This window comes from Artemia franciscana, chromosome 13 (assembly GCF_032884065.1).
Source record: "Artemia franciscana chromosome 13, ASM3288406v1, whole genome shotgun sequence".
Lineage (NCBI taxonomy): Eukaryota > Metazoa > Arthropoda > Branchiopoda > Anostraca > Artemiidae > Artemia > Artemia franciscana.
In genome coordinates, this window is record NC_088875.1 from 25,391,164 (window position 1) to 25,416,629 (window position 25,466).

At 35.3% G+C, this 25,466-nt stretch overlaps 1 protein-coding gene across 7 annotated transcripts in view; it reads right to left on the minus strand.

Annotated features, from left to right (window-relative positions):
• Positions 1-25,466, minus strand: part of LOC136034714 (voltage-dependent L-type calcium channel subunit beta-2-like) — a 179,845-nt gene that overhangs the window by 59,447 nt on the left and 94,932 nt on the right. For all 7 annotated transcript variants that reach the window (XM_065716063.1, XM_065716067.1, XM_065716064.1 and 4 more), the window contains 2 exons: positions 24,707-24,831; positions 8,647-8,879 (listed from right to left, as the gene is read on the minus strand). In XM_065716063.1, coding sequence (XP_065572135.1) covers positions 8,647-8,879; positions 24,707-24,831 — 358 coding nt within the window. The remainder of the gene's footprint in view (positions 1-8,646; positions 8,880-24,706; positions 24,832-25,466) is intronic.

A 25,466-nucleotide genomic window follows, 5' to 3' on the forward strand; every position in this document is an offset into this window, starting at 1 on the left:
AGAAACACATATTATCCACCTGTATTATTAGAGGGACAAAGTTGCACTGTGGCCCTTACAGGACCCTCTGACCCTCCCAGCACCATTTTTGTTTTTGCAAAAGATAAACCTGTTACACTACTTTTGAGCTCAAATCAAAATGAAAAAAGGTTAAAAAAAAAGGGTGCCATTGGCAGAAGCACTTCTACACCTTCCCCTTACCACTTCTAACTTTTCTCCTGAAATCTATCAGTTGTTCTTCTATTCACCCGGAATGACGGATATAATTTCAATCTGTGGCATATCCAAATGTCAATCTGTGGCATATCCTTCTCCCGGCAGCTTTTTAGAAAAAAATCTAAGCCTTTGGTACCTTTTTTGAACCGGAATCAAATAAGCATTTCCAATCAGTATTATTACAAGCCAGGAGTGCTCACCAGGCACCAAACACGGGTGAATTACGTAGTGTATAAAAAAAAACAACCAAATACTGTACAAGGAGACAAACACAATTATTCTGTGTTTATTCTGAGCCATTCTTTGATCAGATGTCTGGTAGAAAAATGGGAAAACTGTTCATCCATTTTTTTCCGTCTCTTTTTTCCATCTTTGTGTGCATTACACAATGTCTCCTTTTGGATGCAGTAACTATTCAGTTTGACACAAACGCCCTTAGTCTGCCTTTACTTACATCTTGTCAGGAACTACTTCGTCAGGAGCTGTATTGACCCTTCAGGTCTATTTGGGGGATGACTGTGTTGTGTCCTAGCTATTATATGTAAAAAAAAAAAATATTGCAAATTGTATCAGTTTGTACCAAAGTGAATTTCTGGTACATTTAATTTCATAAAATTAGTTCGGTTGGAATTTTTGTAGATTGAAATGAACTGTTATTGTTTTCCTTATTGGGAAATAGAATAGTCTTGGATAAGCTTAAGTAGTATCCATTCTATCTGTTCTACAACACAAATATCCCACTATTCCTACAAAACACATATCTCACCATTCCTACGACACACATAACCCACAATTCTGACGACACACATATCTCACCATTCCTATGACGCATATACCTCACCCTTCCTACGACACAAATATACCACCATTCCTATGACAAACATATCCCATTCATTTCAAGTGCCAAATATCCCACCATTCCTTCTACACACATATCCCATCATTCCAAGCCCACAATACCCCATCATTCCTACAACACATAGGGCGTTTTCTCAACTTCTGGGACGATACGAAAATTCTTGGAAATGCTATGAAGTCATTCAATCGAGGATTGTCTATATAAATGCTGAGACATTTGTTGTAAGCATAATCATGACATCGACAAATAAAAGATAGTAATGCATAAAACCACAGCTTTGAGTTTATAAATTTTTACTCGCTTCAGAATTAAGAATAATTGATTCTCCACTTCTTTCAAGGAAGTTACCGATGTGTGGTGTGTAGAATGCATATGGTAGACCAAGAGGATCAACAAATTCTGTATTCTTCGATGTTTGAAAGATGTATAGACAATGCCCTGTCTGCACAGTCGATGGACTACTATTATCAATGATAATGCTATTGTTAGTACTATGGATATGTTCAAGGAAACCTCACGGTCATCTCATCTCCAAATCTTTTTAATGCAGAAAATGTAGAAATCAGTGTTAAACATGGATACCATGAACAATTCTACCCACAGCAACCACTCTCTGAAAGCACACATTTTCAAATTTATTCCAATGAAGACTACTTCAAAGATAAATCACCCACATTATTGATTTAAAAGCCATGGCGAGGAAAAAGTCTGACAATCGAACTCCGACCGCCACCGATGGATTATCCTATGAATAATGTATCCACTTGTTTGGACAAATATGTGTCTAAGTAAACGGAGCAGTGGTGAGCACTTGCAACCATCTATGATACAATAGAATCTATATACAATTTATGTTGATGGCTATAAAGTCCTATAATAAAGTGAGAGGTTTGGCGATACGCTATAATTATAGATGGAACATTGATGCTGATGATAAACTAACTTGGGCGGTGACCAAGGATTATCATTTAGCTGCCAAACTAAATCATGAAATATTTAATATACCTCAATGAATGCCTCCCAGTATTAAAATTGACAAAAAGTTATAACTGGCTCCGTCCAATTTTATTTTTGAGAAAAACACTTGATGCAGCACCTGATGCAAATGTCAATCTCACCTCGGCAATACGTAATTTACGAAGACAACAGGTTATGAGTTCTGTTGCTTTGGCAATTGAAAAATTAAAAGCCTCTGGATATAATATCAAATTCCTTATTCCTCACACATTCACTAATCAACGACACATTGCCACAGATTCAAATACCTACACTGAATCTTCATTTAGTAATGGTGAAAGTCCTTCAAAACTTGCTTTGGCATTTGTAAAAAATACCAAATCATGGACAAGTTCTCCACATGAATTTGAAATATTTGGACTTTATCTTCTTGTATGTAAATTAAATGGAATTCCTCTCTACAATTTATCCTTTGGTTAATCCTATAGGACACTATATGAACTGACAATACAATCCTCGGATCGAGATTCACAACTATTTGAAAATGGTATAACAGATACAAAGTTCGCAAAAAGTCACGATATCATTGTTTTCGACTTATCTGTAGTCAAGTTTTCTTAACAGACACTGTGCGTTTAGAGTGTACATTTACCAAACCGTTGACGGAGAGTCAAACATTAATCTCACTAAATCAGTTCGAAGCCTATTGATAAATAACCCCGACGGCAGTTTTCTATTAAACTTGGGACCATGAACACAAATCAAATAATCGATGTATTTAATTTTGGATCCATACATGTCCAAGTACAAATCCTATTGCATACCCTCGAATTTCCTTGAACACATTCATAGTGCTAACAACATCATTAGCATAGTTAATAGTAGTTTATCTTTCAGAGCGAAAAATATAGAATTTTTAATTCTCTTCGTCTACCATATGTATTCTACACACCTCACATAAAAAACTTCCTTGAAAGAAGTGGGAAATTAATTACAGAAAATCGGAAGCAAGTACAAGATTTATCAACCAAACCTGCGGTTTTCATGCATAAATATATTTCATTTTTTGATGTACTGACTATACTTATAATGAATTTCTCAACATTTATGTTAACAATCCTCGATTGAATGACTTCATGGTAAAATTGAAAGAAGCACTAGGTGATGTAGGGTGGAGTTCAGTAATTGATGAAATGGATCCGGATCAATCCTTAGATAACTTTTATAATATATTGACTGAGAAGCTTGATAAATTTTGCCCGTATAGAAATCTGAAAGGAAAGAGGCATACACCAAGAAAACCATGGGTAAATGCATCACTTTTGAGGTCTATTAATGAAAACAATCGCTTAAATAAAATTAAAATGAAGTATCCCACTGAAATAAATATAATATGTTTTAAACACTTTAACAATCTGTTAGTAAGGATTCTTAGAGAAAATGAAAGAGTGTATTATGAAAATTCATTTAAAAATTGTGATTCTCCTCGAAAAACTTGGAATTTAATTAAGGAGAAAATTGGAAAAAATAAAAAGCTATCATATCCTGAGGTATTAATTAATACAAATGGTGTAGAAGTTAGAGAACCGCAAGATGTTGCTAATATGTTTAGTGATTATTTTGCTGATGTTGGTCAAGCGATTGTTTCAGCAGGAATAGATTTGTCCCCTTACAGGTCACATAAAGAATATTTACCCCCCAATGAATGTACGAGCATATTTCTGGTCCCTGTTAGTTTTGCTGAATTTCATAAGATTATCAAAAATATAAAAAACGGTAATTCAGTGGGACATGATGAATTATCAACAAATTTGTTAAAGAGTATTGCCGGAGTTATTTTTGAACCACTTATCCACATTTTCAATTTGAGTATCAATTCATGTATATTTCCTAATAGATAGAAAATTGCCCGAGTAATTCTGCTGTATAAACAAGGCGATAAATCTGTTGTAAGTAATTATCGTCCAATTGCAATTTTATCGCCATTATCTAAAGTGTTTGAAAAAATTTTAAAAGAAAGGATTTCTAGCTATTTAGATAAAATAAATTTCTTTACCAAATATCAATTTGGATTTAGGGCAAACCGTTCGACAGAACAAGCAGTTGCAGCTCTTTTATTGGAAATAAATGATTGTTTAGATGATGATTTTCACGTGGCTACTGTTTTCTATGATATAAAAAAAGCATTTGACACTTTAAATCACGAAATTCTTCTTGACAAAATGATAAATTCCGGCATAAGAGGGAAAGGATTGCAAATTATCAAATCATACCTATGCGGACGCAAAATCACAGTAAATGTCGGTGGAAAAATGACTAATTTAAAAAATCTTATTGATATTGGTGTCCCCCAAGGCTCAGTATTAGGTCCACTTTTATTTTTGATCTATAATGATCTTCCCCGAGGTTTGCATGAGAATATTAGCCATGCATTTCTATTTGCAGATGATACAGCTATAACAGTTAAAGCTAGGGATTCATTGACATTGATCGAAAATCTAACTATAAGTGTTACCTCAGTTAATCGATGGTTTGTTTCTAATAAACTAGTACCGAATTTTAAGAAAACTAATTTTATGGTTTTTGCTCGTTCAAAACGGTCCACTCGAGAGATTTCTTGTGAGGAGCTACAGATTGGTGATCAAAAAATTTGTAGGGTCCAATCATATCGTTATTTAGGAGTTTTTCTTGATCCCCTTTTGTCATTTCATAATCATATTGAGTATTTAAGATTAAAACTTGCGCAAAATATTGGGTCGATGTACCGTGTGAAGAATATTTTTCCTTTTACCATTTTAAAAATAATTTATCACTCTCTAATTGCTTCTTATTTGAATTATTGCTCAGTTGTATGTCTTAATACATTTTGGAAGCATATAAAACCCTTACAGGTACTACAGAATAGGACAATAAGAATACTTGGAAATTTCTTACATCGACCTTCAAAACTTGAAAATGTTTCGGAAACTAAAACATTATTCCTCTTTTCAAATTTGTTGGATTTAAATGATATACGAATATTAAATACTTCCATATGGCATTTTCAAATCCAAAATTCTAAAAACTATTTCTATGACAATTCTCTGTTGATCTTACTTCCTCGTTCGGATTGTCGGAGGTCTAGGATGTATCAAATTCCTTTTGTAAGCTCTGAAAGGTCAAGATTTTCGATTAGATACCAAATACCCTTCATTGGTAACAATCAAAAGCTGAATGATAAAATTCTGTTTGATCCATCCCAAAAATCTCGGCAAAAATCTCAGCTAAATTTAAAAAAGCAAATGTTAAAGATTGTTTGCTAAAATTTTGATTATTCACCATTGATGATGGAAATTTAAATTATTTGATCTCCTTATTTGTGTGTTTGTTTTTGTGTCCCTGTGTCTGGGACAGCCTCCCGCGCCCCTCCTGCCTGATATTTATATATTTACTTATCTTTTATGAGTTTTTTTTCTATTTTATGTGTCTTCTACCGTATTATATTTTGAAATCATTATTACGATGAGATGTTGATGTTTTTTCTTATGTTTTTGCACTGTCCCAGCCTTACGAGCTCTGCTCTCTGTTGGGGCATAATATTGTTTGCGTATTTTTTGAGTTGAATAAAGAAAAAGTTGAAGTTGAAGTAGAAAATATACTGTCCTACCTGTATAAAATCGATTCCAGGGCAATAGGAATAAAGTTTTTAATCATTTTTTAAAATTTGTCTATTAATAAAATGTGTGTGTAAAAAAGTCTTGTGTTTTTATCTTTTATATTCATTCTTCTTTCTCATTTAGGTGGTCATAGTCACGTAGACACGATTAGTGGTGGCAGATCATTGGGATTAAGCTTTTCCTGATCTTCGCTTGCAAAGTCAAAATAGCATTTTCCACAATATAATATGACTTTACTATTAGTATACATATTTGTGAAATCAGTGATACTATTATGGTTAATATTGTAAAATTCATATGTTTCTATTTCCTTATTTGAAGTAATGTCACACACAATATGTTCATATGAGGAATCACTCTCTGTAACAGCCGAATAAAAACCAATAGGCATACAATCATTACTACTATCGTTCTCAAAACGATGAAGTAGAAGCCATATTGTATTAATATTTTTAAAGTTGAATCGTGTTCCAAATTCTTCCTCCCAAATTAATTTAAATCTATGACGATACCAATCCCTTAGAAATAAACTGAATTCACGTTCAAGTTTTTTTCCGGTCATACCGGGCAATTATTTTTCCATTGAGAATTGGAGCATAGGTATCCCTTAGGGTGAGAGTCATAAGTGTTTTCAAGACAAGAATTTCTATCCTCAATTTGTACAGCATATCCTCTACGCAATTAACATGAATTGCACAATCTACACTTTTCGTTATATTCATCAACTCTTGTGCAGTTCTCACACGACGATCAGATCCACAATGTATATAAACATAATGGGCATATATGGACATGTGTAGAAAATCTTTTCACTGTGTTGACTATCACATCACCAAATAGAAACTGACATGCGAACAATAGTAATGTTCTTTTTACTACTATAGAGAGAGAGGAGTAATGGAGTGACTTTAAAGTCAATGGGACAGGACCTATTAAAATTGTCAACTGTTCTAACGAAGAAACAAAAACAGACTGAAAAATCATCATAAAAACTTGAGTGTTCTTAGGTAGTTTTGAAAAGCAAATCCATAATATTATTTTGCCTTGTTTTAATTAGTGCGTCAATAAGTTGAGTAAATGCATTTGCCCACAACATAAAGGCTTCATACAATAATCTAAGGTTGAAAAATCATTTTCCATGGTAATGCCAAGTACATTTTTAGAGAATATTGTCTTTTGTATGATTAGTATCTAAAATCGATCATTTATATTCAAATCTTTTCCGTTGTTCCAATATTCCGTAATATTATCTGTTTCTCAAATCCGTTCATTTTTTTTTCTTGATACGTCTTCTATAGATTATAGACTAAACAAACAATTGTAAGTGTCTACTTTGTGCATATTCTCAATGCATATATGTCCACTAAAGAAAGAGGAGTAGACGATCAACTAAAATATCGAAAAAAAATAAATCACTATAAAACATTTTTTATTGTCAGAAATGTAATCAAAGAATAATATACATATTTCACTCTTTATCCATGAGGTGAGTCAATCCACTGTCCTCAATATGCTTCGGAATTGCATTCAATCCATGTTATAGTCTCGATATATGCATCGTATTCCCCTTTGCTGAGAAACATAATTTTGCTTCCGACTTGAATTTACTTGATAAATAACATATCTACCAAACATCTCATCCCATTCAAATGTTAGTGGACAATCTTTTCCAATTTCAACTGCTACATTTTCAGATCTTGTCTTCAAATCGTCACTGTCAACTCCCTCGAGCTGCAATAGTGTAAAATCACTCATTCTTAAAATACTAGACCGTTTTTTTCAACTCGAATCAAGGTAAACTAATCAAGTGTCTATGTGGAACTATGAAACTAAGTAACTCACCGTCAAAATTGTCTATTGATGATTCCGTGATGGTTACTTTGTCCCTGACCACTTGCATCCAAAGACCAATTTCGCCGAGAAATAACAGCTGGCAAGCATTTCCAGGAATTTCCTTATCGCCAAGAAATTGAGTCGTAGAAACGATGGGATACTGTGCGCTTGTATTCATGGCATTGTTTCATCGAGAAATATCAGCCCACAATCGTTTCCAAGAACTCCCTTATCAACTGGAAATTACGATAACATCACTGGTGTCGTAGGAATGGTGGGGTACTGTGCGCTTGTATTCGAAACGATGTTTCAGAAAGAATATCTGGCATGCACTTCCAATAATTTCTCTTATCAACCGGAAATTGCGTTAACACCATTTGTGTCGTCAGAATGGTGGGATATCTGTGTTACAGGAATGGTGGGATATGGGTGTCATAGGAATGGTGGGATATGTGTATTGTAGGAATGGTGGGATAAGGGTGTCGTAAGAATGGTGGGTTTTTTGTGTCGTAGGAATAGTGAGATATGTGTTTCGTAGGACAGATAGAACGGATACCACCAGCTTGTCTGTAATTCATTATTCTAATGTTAGAGTAGCCACATTTTGAAACCAGTAACTCCCTATTTTTGCTGTATCAGTGGCTTTTTAAATCATAAGAACATTTTCTGTGTTTGTTTTATCCATTTTGAAACTCTACATTGTAAGTGTAATTCTAAAATATAAATAATATATTCCTAAGTGAACTAGAAGCTAGACTGCAAGATATTCTTTTCAATAATTTGTAATGTTTAAGTTAACCATGTTAGTTTATTCAATATTTTCTTATTTACAGTGATACTTGAAAATGAAAATAACAAGGAGGACAATAATTCTTGTTAATATTAATGTTAACATTTCAGGTCAGCTTATAAAAAAAACCATCGATGGGTTATTTTGAAACTGAAAAGCTCAAAGTTTATTATATATTTAACCATTTGCTTATTGAACATTCAACTTTGGATTTTATTAAAAACCATCCAAATATTAATCTTAAGCGATACCCACATCAGCTACATGGAAATCCTTACATGATATAAGTCTAGCACAAGATTTGTGTTTACAATCAAAAATAAACCAATAGTTACCCGGTGTGGGAGGAGTTGAACCTCTTGAATTGGAGCCTTTACTGTTAGTAACTGCTTCACTAAGGGGTCCTAAGTTTGAACTAGATGATGCCTTTCCACCATACAACCTTGACGTATTTTTACCGGAGGCACTTTGCTGCAATCGAAGCTGCTCTAATTTCACTGGGGAAGGTATAAATCCAACCTCAGAACCTTCGCGTATTATGCGACCAATCCACCAATTGTTATCATATCTGAAATTAAACCAGTATTAAAGGCAAGGATTATATTCCTTGCAGATGCGTGACTTTATTAAACTAGGTTTTGATCTTACCAAAATGAGCAAGGGATCTCGTATCTCTTAATTAATCTATCCAAAGGTGCAAATCTTCGTACTATAAAAAGTGTTCAACGTTCAGTAAAGGCAATCGATGTTACTGCCAATACTAAATCAAATGTTATTCAGACTTATTCCATCTCTTTAATTTTCATTTCTGTATGAGAGAGATAGGTTGATCTTATATTACATTCTCCATGTTTGAAGGCAAGAGTTCTGGTTCCTCTTGCCTACTGAGTCCAAGGGTGTGAAGGACGTATGCATTGTGGGAGGTGTCAATGGTCAACCTTGGTTATTAGATACGACACTCAGTTCCCAACCAATTTTTAAGATTTCATCTATCTTTTCGTGTTTTTTTTTTGTTTTTCTTTGTTTTTTAATTTTGTTTAGGGGATGAAAATTCCCAGTGGAGCATTCTCATTTTCTTAATAATTGAAATGATTAATGTTGAATGATTAATGATAACGATAAATGATTAATGTTGACCAGATTTTTCTTAATAGCCACACTTTTTTCAAGACTTTGGATCCTTGTAGATATTTATTGTGGTCGCTTCGACGTTGGAAGACAAATATTAAATTGATACTTTGATTTACTAAGTCGAGCGTTTTGAACTCGACTTGTTAAGAGTTTCGAAAATTCATCTTTTAAAGTCAGTAAACATAAGATAAGGTGATAAAGAGCTTATTTATTTAAATAGGGAGGATAGTAATCCCTTAAATCACTAGATAGCATGGTACTCACACCATAGTAAGATTGCAAAATTTATTGATTACATTATTGTAAATAAAAGACTGGTAGGATTGATAAAAGATACTAGGCTATATGGGAGTGCCATTATTAAGGCTAAAAGTAAAAAATAACATTTAATAGCATCGAGATTTAGATCAAAAGTGAAATTTAAGATGGCTAACTACTTTCCAGGTAGTTATTAAGTTGAAAGACTCCAGAATCTAAACTTGAGGGAACATTCTATAAACAATAGGATATAATACTGGAGAGTTCAGAAATTGATAATGAAGAAGGGGTGCATGAATAATTTTAGGAAAACAGTTTGCGCAGTAGAGAAAATGCCTTGGGAGGGAAGTTGGTAAAGAAAATTTGAATGTTTCTGAAATGGCTTTAAGCTTGGTAGAAGAAATTAGGGTGTTAGATAAGAATTTTTTGAGCGGCTGATCTTAGAGAATAAGATGAAAGTAAGAAATGTAGAAAAATGTGAATTGAGGAGGTGTGAGATCTAGCAAGATTTACTAATAGTTAAACAAACATTCAATAATTTATTTTATTGATCTCCCGAAAGGCTAGTTGACATGTAAAGTAGGGGGAAGGCACATGAGTCACTCACTCAGAGAAAAAAAATTGCTTAAAGAAAGAAAAAGAATAAAGCATACACGAAAAAACAAGAGCTAAGAGCTCATATGGAACTTGTGACGAGGTCGGAAGAGCCAAGAGCTCATATGGCATGAGCTCTAGCAAAATTCTAAGAGTCAATAGATTGATTTAAAAGGAAAATTGGAGGCTTAATGCCATTCGGGATTTAAAATAAGAGGTCTGAGACACAAGGTCCTTCTTAATATCAAAATTCATTAAGATCCGATCACCCACTCGTAAATTGAAAATACCTCTTTTTTCTAATTTTTCCTCTCCTTTCACCCCCTCCCCCAGATGGTCGAATCGGGGAAAACAACTTTATCAATTCAATTTGTGCAGTTCCCTGACACGCTTACCAATTTTCATCGTTCTAGCACATCCAGAAGCACCAAACTCGCCAAAGCACTGGACCCCCCTAACTCCCCCAAAGAGAGCGGATCTAGTCCGGTTACTTCAATCACGTATCTACGACATTTGCTTATTCTACCCACCAAGTTTCATCCCGATCTCTCCACTCTAAGGGTTTTCCAAGATTACTGGTTTCCCCCTCCAACCTCCCCCAATATAACCAAATCTGGTCAGGATTTAAAACAAGAGCTCTGAGAAAAGAGTTCCTTCTAAATATCGAATTTCATTAAGATCTGGTCACCTGTTCTTAAGTTAAAAATACCTTAATTTCTCTAATTTTTCCGAATTAACACCCCCTCTCAACTCCCTCAAAGAGAGTGAATCCGTTCCAGTTATGTCAATCACGTATCTAGAACTTGTGCTTATCCTTCCCATCAAGTTTCATGCCGATCTCTCCACTCTAAGTGTTTTTTGGTTTCCAAGATTTCTGTTTCCTTCCTCCAACCCCCTATGTCCCCAGATCCGATTCGAAATGAAGATGGAGCATTTAGAAATAAGATCTTTATATATATCAAGTTTCATAAGATCCGATCACCCATTCAGAAGACAAAGAAACCCCAATTTTTGCGTTTTCCAAGATTTCCAGTTTCCCCCTCAGACTCCCCCCAATGTCACCGGATCTGCTTGTGATTTAAAAAAGGAGTTCTGAAGCACAAGATCCTTCTAAATATCAAATATCGTTAATATCTGATCATCCGTTCGAAGTTAAAAATGCCTCATATTTTCTAATTTTTCTCAATCACCCCCCCCCCAACTCTCCCAAAGAGAGCGGATTCGGTGGGGTTGTGTCAGTTACGTATCTTGGACTTATGCACAATGTTCCCACCAAATTTTTCTAATTTTTCAGAATTAATCTTCTTCCCAACTACCCCAAGGAAGCGGATCCATTCTGGTTATGTCAATCACGTATCTAGGACTTGTGCTTAGTTTTTTCCCATCAAGTTTCATCCCAATTCTTCCACTCTAAGTGTTTTCCAAGATTTTAGGTTTCCCCATCCAACTCTCCCCCCTTCAATGTCAACAGATCCGGTCGGAATTTAAACCGATTAACCATCCCCCACTCCCCCCCCCCAGATGGTCGAATCGGGGAAACGAATATTTCTAATTTAGTCTCTTCTAGTCCCTGATAAGCCTGCCAAATTTCATCGTCCTAGCTTATCTGGAAGTGCCTATACTAGCGAAACCGGAACAGACAGACCGACAGAATGCGATCGCTATATGTCACTTTATTAATACCAAGTGCCATAAAAACTAAATAAAACAGACAAATTAAATTGAATGCATTAAACAAATTAATTAGATTAAACAAATTAAACTCCATTGAATCCTTTGCCCAAAAAAAAGAGAGAAAAAAAGCAGGAGATACTAAGAAGCCCCGAGAAAATCACTGGTTTTTGAAGAAGCTAAAAGATTGGCACCTTCGACCTGATTCAGGCATCATTTTTCAAACAATATCAGTTATCGTTACAGGATTGAATTTTGACCTTACAGAGAGAGTAACAGGAATTTGAACATATTTTTCTGACTACAAAGATGATAGTTATTTTGTCAGAGACAAAACAACGGCAGAATATTTAGTGGCTGGGGAAAATTATCATGAAGCTGAGACAAATTAAAACATGCACTCGAAGGAATAAATAGCGAAAGGACATCAAATAAAGAAATATTTCTTGAACAATTAGTTTCCTGAACGAGATTTCTTCTTTTACCGTAAATGTTAGAGAGCGCTTCTAAAAGCGAAAGAAATGTTGAAATCTATACTGCTGAATAGTGAGAAACATAAGATTGGATCAAGCATCAAAAAAAGAACTGTCAAAATTAATCCAGGAAAAGAATATTTAAGTACGATAAGCTTATCTTTATTTTAATCAAATCAGGGTGACGTTTGATAAATAGACTTTCATCAATTGGAATACCCCAAAATCGAACATGCCGATCTTTAGACATACTACTAGTCCTAATTCATAGATAAACTTTAGGTAATTGAGGATAAACATAAGAAATGCAGGAATTAATCCCCAATCTAAGATAAAATGTAACTGAATCCCTAATCTAGCCGAAGAATCATGAACGCATATTCTGTCGAGTGGTTCATTCGGAAATCAAACTGACAAGCACGAAGGAAGTGTATTGGATAAGAGGCAACGCTATAGCGTTGCCTATTGTAAAGGCCATAGGGCTCCAATGTTTTTATTATTTGTTATGTATATTTTTCCCCAGAGGCACTTTATATGGAAGGGGTTATTGCAGAACTTCGAAGGGGGCTTGTTCGATTGGAAATCGGAAGTTCTAGTGTCATTTTAGGATTCGAAATTGATCGGAGGGCAACTTAACCCCCCCCCCTCCACGCCCTTTTTCCCAAATGCATCCGATAAAAATTTTGAGGTAGTCATTTTGTTAAAGATAGTTAAAGATCATATAATAAAACCCCGGTGTCGACACAACCCCCCTGGGCCCGAGGGCAGCCGATATAAGTTTTGTCCTGGGGGCATATATAGTTCTTATAGAAGGGATGCTCCTGTAAACTTCAGAGAAGACTCATTGGATTCGAAATTGGAAATACTAATTAAGAGTCAAAAGAGATCGAAGGGCAACTAGCCCCCTCTCTCCCATCGTCACTCTTTTTTCCCCAAATGTATCCGATGAAAATTTTGAGATAGCCATTTTTTCAAAAATAGCTCAAAGGTCAGATAATAAAAACTCCGGTGTCAGTACACCTCCCTAGAGTCCAGGGGAAGACATTCTAATTTATGTCCTGGGGGCATATATGGCCCTTATGGAAGGAATACTCGTAATGACTTCAGAGAGGGCTCAGTTAATTGGAAATTGAAAGTTATTGTTCAGGTTTTGACAGTCATAAGAAGTTCGAGGGCAACTAGACCCCCTCCCACCTCCCTTTTTCCCAAATGCATCCAATAAAAATTTTGAGATAGCCATTTTGTTCAAAATACTTCAAAAGTAAGGTAAAAAAAAAACAGTGTCAATACAAGCCCTGAGAGCCCAGATGAAGACGTTCTAAGTTATTCCCTGGGGGCATATCTGGCTCTTATGAAAGGGATGCACGTATAATCTTCAGAGACGGTTTATTTGATTGGAAATTGAAAGCCTAATTCACTTTTTAAGGGTCAAAAGAGATAAAATTTTGAGACAGCCATTTTGTGAATAATAGTTCAAAGGCCAGATAAGGAAAACTACGGTGTCGATACAACCCATGGGGCCCAGAGGTAGGCGTTCTAAGTTATGCCTTGAGGGCATATATGGTTACTTATTCCATTTTATAGGAAATTGAAAGTTCTAGTTCAATCTTTAAGAGTCAAAAGAGATCGGAAGGCAACTTGCCCCCCTCTCCACACCATTATTTTCCCAAACCCATCAAAAACAAACTTTGTGATAGCCATTTTCCAATTTCAAAGGTCAGAAAAGAAAAACTCCGGTGTCGATACAACCTCCGAGGGCCTGGGGGCAGGTGTTGTTATGGAAGGACTGCTCGTATAAACTTCAGAGAGGGTTTACTTGAGCGTAAAATATAAATTCTGGTTCACTTTTAAGAGTCAAAAGAAATCGGAGGGCAACTAGTCCCTCCTACGCCCTTTTTCCCAAATCCATCCAATACAAATTTTGAGATACCTATTTTTTAAATTAGTTCATAAGGTCAGATAACAAAAACATCGGTGTCGACACAAACCCAAGGGCTCAGAGACAGGCGTTGTAAGTTATGTCCATGGGGCATATACGGTTCTTATGAAAGGGATTCACGTATAAACTTCAAATTGGGCTCATTTGAATGGAAACTGAAAGTTCTAGTTCACTTTTTAAGAGTCGAAAGAGATCGGAGGGTACCTAGAAACACCCCCCACCTATACACTCTATTTTCTAAAGCCTGTCCGATAAGAACCGTGAGATAGCCACGTTTTATAATAATTAAATAAAAAAACAAGTTTTTTTAACTGAAAGTAAGGAGCTACATTTAAACTTAAAACGCACAGAAATTACTTCGTATATGAAAGAGGCTGCTTCCTCATCAACGCCCCGTTCTTTACGCTAAAGATTGACTCTTTCTCTCAATTCTTCTTTTTAAAACAGTAAACAACTTTAGCGTAAAGAGCGGGGCGTTGATGAGGAAGCAGCCTCTTTCACATACGAAGTAATTTCTGTGCGTTTTAAGTTTTAATGTAGCTCCTTACTTTCAGTTAAAAAAACTTGTTTTTTTTATTTAATTTCTGAACGTTTTTGAATCAATGCATGTTTTGATTTTGGCTCTCCGCAGAGGAATAATCAAAACGAAATTTGCATATTATTTTTTTTTTTGGCTAAATGGCTTTCTTATAATTTTGATCGAATGATTTTGAGAAAAAAAAAGCGGGGGACGAAGCCTAGTTACCCTCCGATTTTTTGGTTAAATAAAAAGGCAACTAGAACTTTTAATTTTTTACGAATCTTTTTATTGGTAAAAGATTTACGTAACTTATAAATTAGCTTACGTAAAGAACTTTTGTATTCTCATGTTTTTATTACATATATGAGGGGATTCGCCCCTTCGTCAGTACCTCGCTCTTTACACTAAAGCTTAAATTTTATCCCAATTTATTAAGAATGACCCCTGAATCACAAAAGCCGTAGAATAAATAGTTGAAATTACTAAAAATACTTTAGCGTAAAGAGCGAGGTATTAGAAGGAGACGATCCCCTCATATGGGTAATAATTTCTGTTTGTTTTAAGTTTTATTGCTGTTCCTTACATCCAGCTTAAAAACCTTTTTCACACTTATTTTTTAATTATTTTTTTTTTTGAATAATGCTAGTAAATCCTGCTCTCCCTTCATAGAAATTAACTTCTCCCATGACAAATTCTCGATGGAAAGTTCCCCCAGCATATCCCCCTCTTCTCAACCTTTCCCCCCAACCAAAAAAAATCCTCCTGAAAACGCCTGTATACTTTCCAATAACCATTACTATATGTAAGCACAGGTCAAAGTTTGTAACTTGTTGCCCCTCCCACGGGGACTTTGGGGGAGTAAGTCGTCCCCAAAGACATAGTTATAAGGTTTTTCGACTACGCTGAATAAAATGGCTATCTCAGAATTTTGATCCGTTGACTTTGGGAAAATAATTAGCGTGGGAGGGGGCCTAGGTGCCCTCCAATTTTTTGGTCACTTAAAAAGGGCACTAGAACTTTTCATTTCCGTTAGAATGAGCCCTCTTGCAACATTCTAGGACAACTGGGTCGATACGATCACCCCTGGGAAAAAAAAAAACAAAAAAACAAATAAACACGCATCCGTGATCTGCCTTCTGGCGAAAAATGCAAAATTCCACATTTTTGTAGATAGGAGCTCGAAACTTCTACAGTAGGGTTCTCTGATACGCTGAATCTGATGGTGTGATTTTCGTTAAGATTCTATGACTTTTAGGGGGTGTTTCCCCCTATTTTCCAAAATAACGCAAATTTTCTCAGGCTCGTAACTTTTGATGGGTAAGACTAAACTTGATGAAACTTATATATTTAAAACCAGCATTAAAATGCGATTCTTATGATGTAGCTATTGGTATCAAAATTCCATTTTTTAGAGTTTTGGTTACTATTGAGCCGGGTCGCTCCTTACTACAGTTCGTTACCACGAACTGTTTGATTCAAAAGATCATATAACAAAAACTCCGGGTCGACACAATCCCTTAGGGCTTGGGGGCAAGCGTTGTAAGCTATGTCCTGGGGGTATGTATGTTTTTTATAGAAGGGATGGTCTTATAAACTTCAGAGAGGGCTCATTTGGCTCAAAATTGAAAGTTCTAGTTCAATTTGTAAGATTCAAAAGAGATCGGAGCGCAACTAGCCCTTCCCTATCTCAAATGCATCCGATCAAAATTTTGAGATAGCGATTATGTTGAAAATAGTTCAAAGGTGTGATAGCAAAAACTTCGGTCTCGACACAACCCCCAGGGCCCGGGGGCAGGCGTTGTATGTTATGCTCTAGGAACATATATGGTTCTTATTGAAGGGATTCTTGTATATACTTCAAAAAGGGCTCTGATTGGAAATTGAAAATAGTAGTTCACTTTTTAAGAGTCAAAAGAGATCCGAAGGCAACTAGCGCCCCTACCCCCACGCTCTTTTTCATCAAAACCCATTCGATGAAGATTTTGAGATAGCTATTTTGTTAAAAATAGTTCAAAGGTGAAATAAAAAACTCCGGTGTCGATACAACCCCCCAGCTCCTGGGGTCAGGCGTTGTAAGTTATGACCTGGGGGCTTATACGGTTCTTATGGAAGGGTTGCTCATATAAACTTCAGCGATGGCCCATTAGAATGGAAGCTGAAAGTTCTAGTTTATTTTTTAAGAATCCAGAGAGATCAGAGGGCAGCTAGTCCCCCCACGCTCTTTTTTACCAAACCCATCCGGTACAAATATTGAGATAACCCTTTTTTTTAAGTATTTTAAAGGTCAGATAACAAAACTCCGGTTTCAACACAACCCTCTAGGGCCCAGGTTAGGCGTTGTAAGTTATGTTCATGGGGCATACATGGTTCTTGTGAAAGGGATGCTCGTATAAACCTCAAGGAGGGCTCATTTGACCGGAAACTGAAAGTTATAGCTCACTTTTTAAGAGTACCGGAGGGCAAATACCCCCTCCACGCCCTTTTTTCCCAAAACTGATATGATAAAAAGTTTGAGATAGTCATTTTGTTCAAAATAGTTCAAAGGTCACTTACGAAAAACTCCGGTGTCGACACAACCCCCTAGGGTCCAGGGGCAGGCGTTGTAAGCTATGCTCTTGGGACATATTTGTCTTCTTATGGAAGGGATGCTTGTATAGACTACGGAGAGGGCTCATTTGATTGGAGATTGAAAGTTCTAGTTCACTTTTTAAGCATTAAAAGAGATCCGAGGGCAGCTAGCCCTCCTCCCCCTATCCGTTTTCCCCAAACCCATCTGATACAAATTTGAGATAGTCATTTTTTTTAATAGTTCAAATGTCAGAATATAAACGACCCCACAGAGCCAGGAGGTCAAGTGTTTTAAGATATGCCCGAAGGTGTATAGGGTTTTTATACAAGGCATGATCGTATAAACTTCGACTGAGGCTCATTTGATTATAAATCGAAAGATCTAGTTCAATTTTTAAGAGTTAAATGAGATCCGGGTGCAACTAGCCCCCTCCCCCAAGCCTTTTTTCCCAAATCAATCCGATACAAATTTATATCCAATTTTTTTAAAAATAGTTCAAACATCAACTAACAAAACTCCAGGGTCGACAAAGCCGCCCAGAGCCAGAGGGCAAGTGTTTTATCTTATGCCCCGGAGGCGTATAAGATTTTTATGCAAGGGATGGTAATATAAACTTCAAAGTTGGCTCATTTGACTGGAAATTAAAAATTCTAGCTGCCTTTTTACGACTAAAAATTTAGTGGAGGGCATCCCCCCCCCCTGACGCAAACACCGTCTTTTCGAAAATTTAATCAAATGAAAATTTTTAGATAGCCCCTTTCTTTGAAATAGTCCAATGATAAAACAACAAAAACTTCGTTGTTAAAATAACCCCCTTCAGAGCCAGGACAAGGATTGAAACTTAAGCGGCGGGGGTATATAAGGTTTCTATGAAAAAGATGGCCATATAAACTTTAAAGGAGACTCAAATGATTAGAATTTGAAAGTTCTAATTCACCTTTAAGAGCCAAAAGTGATCCAATGGCAACTAGCCCCCCCCCCTCCCAACCTTCTTTTCCCCAAATGCGTCCAATCGAATTTCTTATATACCCCTTTTGTTCAAAATAGACCAAAGACAATATAATAGAAACTCCATGGATGAAACAGCCCACCCCCCATAATCCGGGGCAAGTGTTGTAAAATGTACATTATCAGCATATAAGGTTTTTATAGAAGGTATGGTTATATTAAACTTTGGAGGGGGCTTATTCGATTATAAATTAGAATTTCTAGTGCCCTTCTCAAGACTCAAAAGTGATTAGAGGGCTACTAGCCCCTCTCTCAAGGCCCTTTCCCCCAATACATCCAATCAAAATTTGAGATAGCCATTTTGTTCGAAACAGTTTGAAGATCAAACAACAAAAAATCCACTGTCAACACTTCCCCCCAGAGCCCGGGGGCAGTTGTTATAAGGTATGCTCCGAGGACATATAAGGTTTTTTGGAATGAATGGTCGTATAAACTTCAGAGATGGCTCGTTCGATTGGAAATTGAGAGTTCTAGTTAACTTTTTAAGAGTCATCAAAAGTGATCGAAGGTAATCTATCTCTCCCCCACGCCTTTTTCCCCAAATACATCCGATAAAAATTTTGAGATAGTCATTTTGTTCAAAATAGTCCAAAATTCAAATTTTGGTTGAAAAATCCTCCATAGAAGAATTGTACAAGAATTGTAGAATAGAATAGTACTTTACTAACAAGCAAACCCTCACAACATAAAAAAACTGCCGAACTTGTTGCTTTCTGTCAGCTAGCCTACATTATATATAAAAAAAACATAAGCACAAAAGTAAAATATATAAACATAGCCTACAGCAATGAGCCCAACTGACTTGTCAAATAAAAATGAATGCAATAAATAAATGAATAAAACTAAGTACATAAGTACACAAACGTAAGTACATAAGTAAAAAGTAAGCAACATAAGTAAAATGAATAAAAATGAATATAGGAATAGAATAATGTCAAAAGAATGTCAGATAAAAATGAAACATCAAAACTAACTCATTAACAATATAAATGATACATTAACATAATGCATTACAAATTTCATTTATTTATGATTTCAACAAATGCTGGCAGTACAAAGCTCTTTCTGTAGCGCTCAGTTCTTGCATTAATAGAATTTAAAACTGGGATTTTTTGTTTTTTTTTATCGAGGTAAACGGGGCTTTAGAGGGCAATAATGGGCTGGGAGCACACATTAAAAGCGTGGGTTACTACGCAGATTGTTCCCGAAATTGTTACAGAGAGTAACACGTTGGGCTGCCAAGGCAGGGAGGTAGAATTCCTTGAGAATTATGTTACAATTATCTCAATTATTTAACATAAGTTACATAATTGTAACTAATTGTAACTAGTTGTAATTTCTTAAGAATCGGAAGTGATCAAAAGTAACAAGCCTCCCCCCCCCTTCTTCCTTTTTTCTCCAAATGTAATGTATCAAAATTTTGAAATAACCATTTTGTTCAAAATAGTCCAAAATTCAAATTACTTTGGTACTTTGGTACTGATTTTGATGCTTTGATGACAGTTACTTAATCATTTATATTAGTAACTATTGTTTGTTTGTTTTCTAGACTGTTTGTTTAATTTCTGTTCGTTATGGGTTTCATTTATGCCTCATAAAAAAAAAAAAATTGTTCGTTTTAAGCTTGATTTGCATATTCAATTTAAACTTTACCCGTTTTGAGATTCATTTATTCTTTTATATTAGTATCTGTTGCAAGAATATGGCAATTGCATTATTCGTAGTCGCAGTTGAAAAAAAAAATTAGAATAGGATGCTATATCTAAAAAAAAAAGCAATCAAACAGTTCGTGGTAACGAACTGTAGTAAGGAGCGACCCGGCTCAATAGTAACCAAAAGTCTAAAAAATGGAATACTGGTACCAATAGCTACATCAAAAGAATCGCATTTTAATGCTGATTTTAAATATATAAGTTTCATCAAGTTTAAGATTACCCATCAAAAGTTACGAGCCTGAGAAAATTTGCGTTATTTTAGAAAATAGGGTAAAACACCCCCTAGAAGTCATAGAATCTTAACGAAAATCACACCATCAGATTCAGCGTATCAGAGAACTCTACTGTAGAAGTTTCAAGCTCCTATCTACAAAAATGTAGTTTTTTTACTGTTTTAAAATGTAGAGTTAAGAGAAAGAGTCAAACTTTAGCGTAAAGAGCGGGGCGTTGAGAAGGAAAAGCCCCTTTCATATACGGAGTAATTTCTGTTCGTTTTAAGTTTTAATGTCGCTCCTTACTTTCATTTAAAAAACTTGTTTTTTTTTATTTAATATGATACTAGAAGCCACGGTAATGACAGTGATCAAGCATGTCTCTGAAACGTGGATACTTCAAACGGTTGAGGAAGATATGCTAGATTTTTCTTTTTTTCTGAAAGTATTGCGTAGGAATAGTTTTTAAACGTTCATTTGAATGAGGGCTTTTCAAATAATAACGCCGTAAGAAGATTGTTGTTTGAACCCAGTTTCCAGGAGAGCGATATAAAAAAGCTCAAGAAATATTAGATTAGTCTTACACATGGAAAGAGTCGAAACAGTTTAAAGAAAATCAGAAATTTCCAAAAAGTTCGTGGTAACGAACGGTAGGAAGGAGCGACCCGGCTCAATAGTAACTGAAACTCCAAAAAATGGAATTTTTATAACAATATTTGTTTATAACAATAGTTTTTTCAAATTTTTATAACAACAGTTTGACTCTTTCTCTCAACTCTACTTTTTAAAACTGTAAAAAACTTTAGCGTAAAGTACGGAGCATTTAGGAGGGAACAGCCTCTTTCACATATGGAGTGATTTCCGTTCGTTTTAAGTTTTAATGTCGCTCCTTACTTTCAGGTAAAAAAAAACTTATTTTTTTTATTTAATTCCAAAAGAGTCAAGCTTTGAGATGACTAGGGCGGAGGAGCAATGAGCTCTGATGGGTCAGTCTCTGGTGAATCGGTGCTGCGGCTAGTAGTTGGCAGTAGTAAAGGTTAATAGTTAAGCAGATTGGCGGCCATATCATTGGTGATATGATTGCTTCTAACTAGTTAGAAGCAAGCACCCTAATTAGAAGCAATTTTAACTAGTTAGGCGAATAAACTAGTTTATTCGAAAAAAATCTTGTTCGACAAGATATGAGCCGCACAAATTTTGTAAATTCACTTTTTTGAAAAGCTCCTCAGAACGTAGGTCCTAATTAAATGCATTGCTAAAAGTAGACGAATTAGGATTTTTGAAGCTTTAAATTTGTGACCTAGCAGCAGTTTAAGGGACGTCAGCGTCCCTAAAACTGCGTCCCTCCATTTTTCTCAGACCATGGAAATTTCCTATAGTGCCATGCTTTTGAAGGCTAGTGCTGGTGAGGGGTATACTACAAAATTAATACAGTCTCGTATTCAAAGATACCGTAAAGACTAAGTCCATGTACGATTCCTAAGATTGTAGTTTCAAAGCACCCGATGACTCTTAGCCTTCTACATTCAAAGGGATAATTCTTAACACAAATGCTTAAAGTTCAAACTAATAATAAAGAAAATTAGCTAGCAAATACCACATAGATTTTCAGGCTCATGATCCAATACCGAAGCAAATTCTGAATTTTGTTTATACTGTTTGATTAGTATATTCATACTGAATCAGGATTGCGTTCCTTTTCAAGCTTATCCCATTATGATTTTAATGGACCTATTCGATTTGGCTTCTGAACGTTCAATTTAAGTTTTGACTGCATTGATTTTTTTCCCCGTAAACAAACGAAAAAAAAATGAAATCTTTCCTGCTAAAACTTCACCTGCAAGAAAGCTTTCTTTTTTGGCTCTGTGGATGTGAATTGCAAAAATAACGGAATTAGAAAATTAAAAGAAAAAAAAACTATGTTTCTTGAAACAAGATTCCCCTAATTATACAATCGGAATAAAAAGAAAGAAATTTGCATATTTGCCCAGGAATATACCAATATTTTTAAGTTCCGAGTGGGAGTAAGTCCAAAACGTGGAAGATTAAAGCAGTCTATTCTAGTTGATTACTAGGAATAAAATCGTTGGCAGGGACAATGGTTACCAAGCTCGATATATTCTAGAGTACAGATTTCAAAAACAAGTTTTAGTGTGCAAGTACAAATTGTGTGCAAGTAATTACCAACTGAATGGAAGATTGCTACCGTGTTCTAAAAAGGGCTATAGCCCCCTTAAAATCCTTGCAAAGTGTATTAGAACATACACTGTGTACTAGAATGTATAAAGAAGAGGATACGAAAAATTAATGAAAGGGGAAAAAAGCTTCTGCTAATGAGAAGCAACTGGATGTTGTTGATAGTTTTCGAAAAAAATATTTTAAGGAGTTCTGGGATGAGATAAGAAGCAAGGGTAGAAAGGAAAAAGGGAATACCCACGCTACTCCAGTAGCAGATTCAGAGCATGAGTAGCAAGAAAGTTTGGGAAGTGGTTGTGTAGAAAGAAAAAAGGTAGTGCACACCCCATGAGTGGTTCTTACTCCTATGAAGGAACGTGATAATGACTTAATGCACTGAAGCGAATAATGAGGAGATTAAATTGGTGTTTAAAACTCTAAAAGAGAGTCTACTACGGCCTGAAGGTGGTATGACACCTATAACCATATTTAGGAATTTCTTTCAGCTTTTGAGCCGATAATAGTTCTTCTTTGTAATAAGGTGCCAGAATCAGGGTAACGGTGATATTAATGGAAAGAATCACTATCTATACTACTTTTTACGAAAGGAGACCCACAGGCACACAAGAATTACCGTTTAATACCGCCCAGCCCTGCTTTGACTAAGGTACAGAAGAAAATATTAGATTCCAGGTTAGATAAACGGTTAAATAAAAATAATATTTTATATGAGGAACAAGGAGGTTTCAGAACTGAATACGGGAAGTCAACTAGACCATTTATTTTAGACAATTTAAAAGAAAAATACAAGGGAAGGAATATTTTTCTTTATTTTATATTTCCGGACCTTTATAAGTCATTCCACAGTATAGATAAAAAGCTATTGGAAGTTACCCTGTTCAGAATAAGCCTTCCCCACAAGTTGTTAATAAAATTTTTAGGCTGTCTAGAATTTGGCTAGGAGTTAAACAAAAGGGCACTGTATCATCTAAGTTGCTTACTATTTTATGTATGACCTTGATGATGTCTTCTGAAGTTAGTTTAGTGATCAGAAAATTATCCCTATTACTATTTGCGGATGAAATTGCACTGGTCGCTAGTGCACTGTAAGATTTATCGACGCCGGTATACCTGAAATTCTGGAGATGAAAATTAAAGATGAATATTGATGAGAATGAATTTATTATTTTCAAATAATAAGTGCAAGGACATGGGAAGGGAAATTTTAAACCTAAATTTAATAATGAGGAACTGAAAGTAACTCACGGAATATAAGTATTGGAGACCTGCTTGCTAAGATAACGAAAGTTTAAATTGCTATGTTAACGAAATAATTAACAGAGATAAAGTGGTCATATCTGCAATTTTTATGAGTCCAGCGATTATGGAATTAAAATCTAACATTACATAAAAGAAAATGTATTCAGAAATATTACTGATGACTGAATATAGAACAGATGAGGAAGTGTCGAGAGCCCTCTCCCATTATTTTACGACCACTGGTCCGATACAATCATCCCTGGGGGAAACAAAAATAACGAGGAAGCATCAGAACCTCCTATACAATAAACTATTTCCCTGTTGTTCAAATATGGGGACAGTAATTCCTCTAAATAGGGTTTTAGACCATAGTGATTCTTATAGTGCATATTTCATTTAAATCTAATGCTATTGTCGACGGGTTTCAGGGCTCTTTTCAAGATTCCTTTGATCTTGTTTTCACAATAAATATTTCTTAATCAGCTTGTCATTGTTCAAGAACAATATTTGCTGCAACTTTTCCTGTAGCCCAATAGTTTTTTAATTATGATTCCTTATGATAAATATTAGACGTAAGGAACGTCTTTTGATATAAGGCCTCAGAACTAAAGTATCTTGTTTTGTCAAAAACTTTCACAAAGAAGCACAATTTTCCTCAATTGCACATAGAGGAAACTATCCCTATGTATGACTATTATGCTCTTGCAACCCCTCTTTAGCCGACATTTTAAATATGCATGTCAATTGTTTTTCTCGGAACAAAATCAGTTGAATACTTGTTTATAAAACTTGTTTGTAGCCTATTAATTTTTAGACGGACGGTATCCCAGTAATCCAAGGGACAACTAAAAAAACGTGTTAACTACTTACTTTTCTTTAATATGTAGATAATCTCTAACGTTGAATGAGACAGCAGAGCCATGTACTGGTGAGTCATCGTCTGCTGTTCCATCATAGCTAAGGTTCGTTCGTACTGCAAATGCAACTGGTTTATCCTGAAAAGAAAAGTTTTTAAATTCTAAATGTTTTTTAAACATTTTTCTTCCTCTTTTAATTCCTTTTTTTAATTCATACTTCTCCATATTTTTTTCTTTGTTTTTACCTACAGATTTTGGGATTTCCTTCACCCAGGGTCAATTGTTTGAATACTTAAGCTCTGTTTCCTCGTTTGTTTTTTTGACCGCTTTCTTGAACAGGAGATGACATTGTTGAGTGTTTTGTAATTGTTGAGTGTTTTGTCCTTTCCACAGTCAGGTAACAAGCAGGAAAATAGACAAGAAAGTTCTAATTGTCTTGCAGGACACAGTATGTTAATCAACCAAGTTGTTGCTTAGGTTTTTTGCATAAGTTTGACAGAGGCACAAAGGAAAGTTGCGGAACGTATCCAGGATTTTTGTTCAGGAATATTTAAAAAAAACACACATCAAAAATATGCTTTTATGTATGATTATTATGTTTTTGTGAGTTGGACAAACATTTGGGGAGGTGGGTTGAAACCACCTAACTCCTGCCCTGAATACGGCCTTGATTTTCTGTTATTTTTATGCAGCCTTGTCAGTTCAAACTATAATTAAATATAAAAAACAAGCTTTTTTGGCTGAAAGTAAGAAGCAACATTAAAACTTAAAAC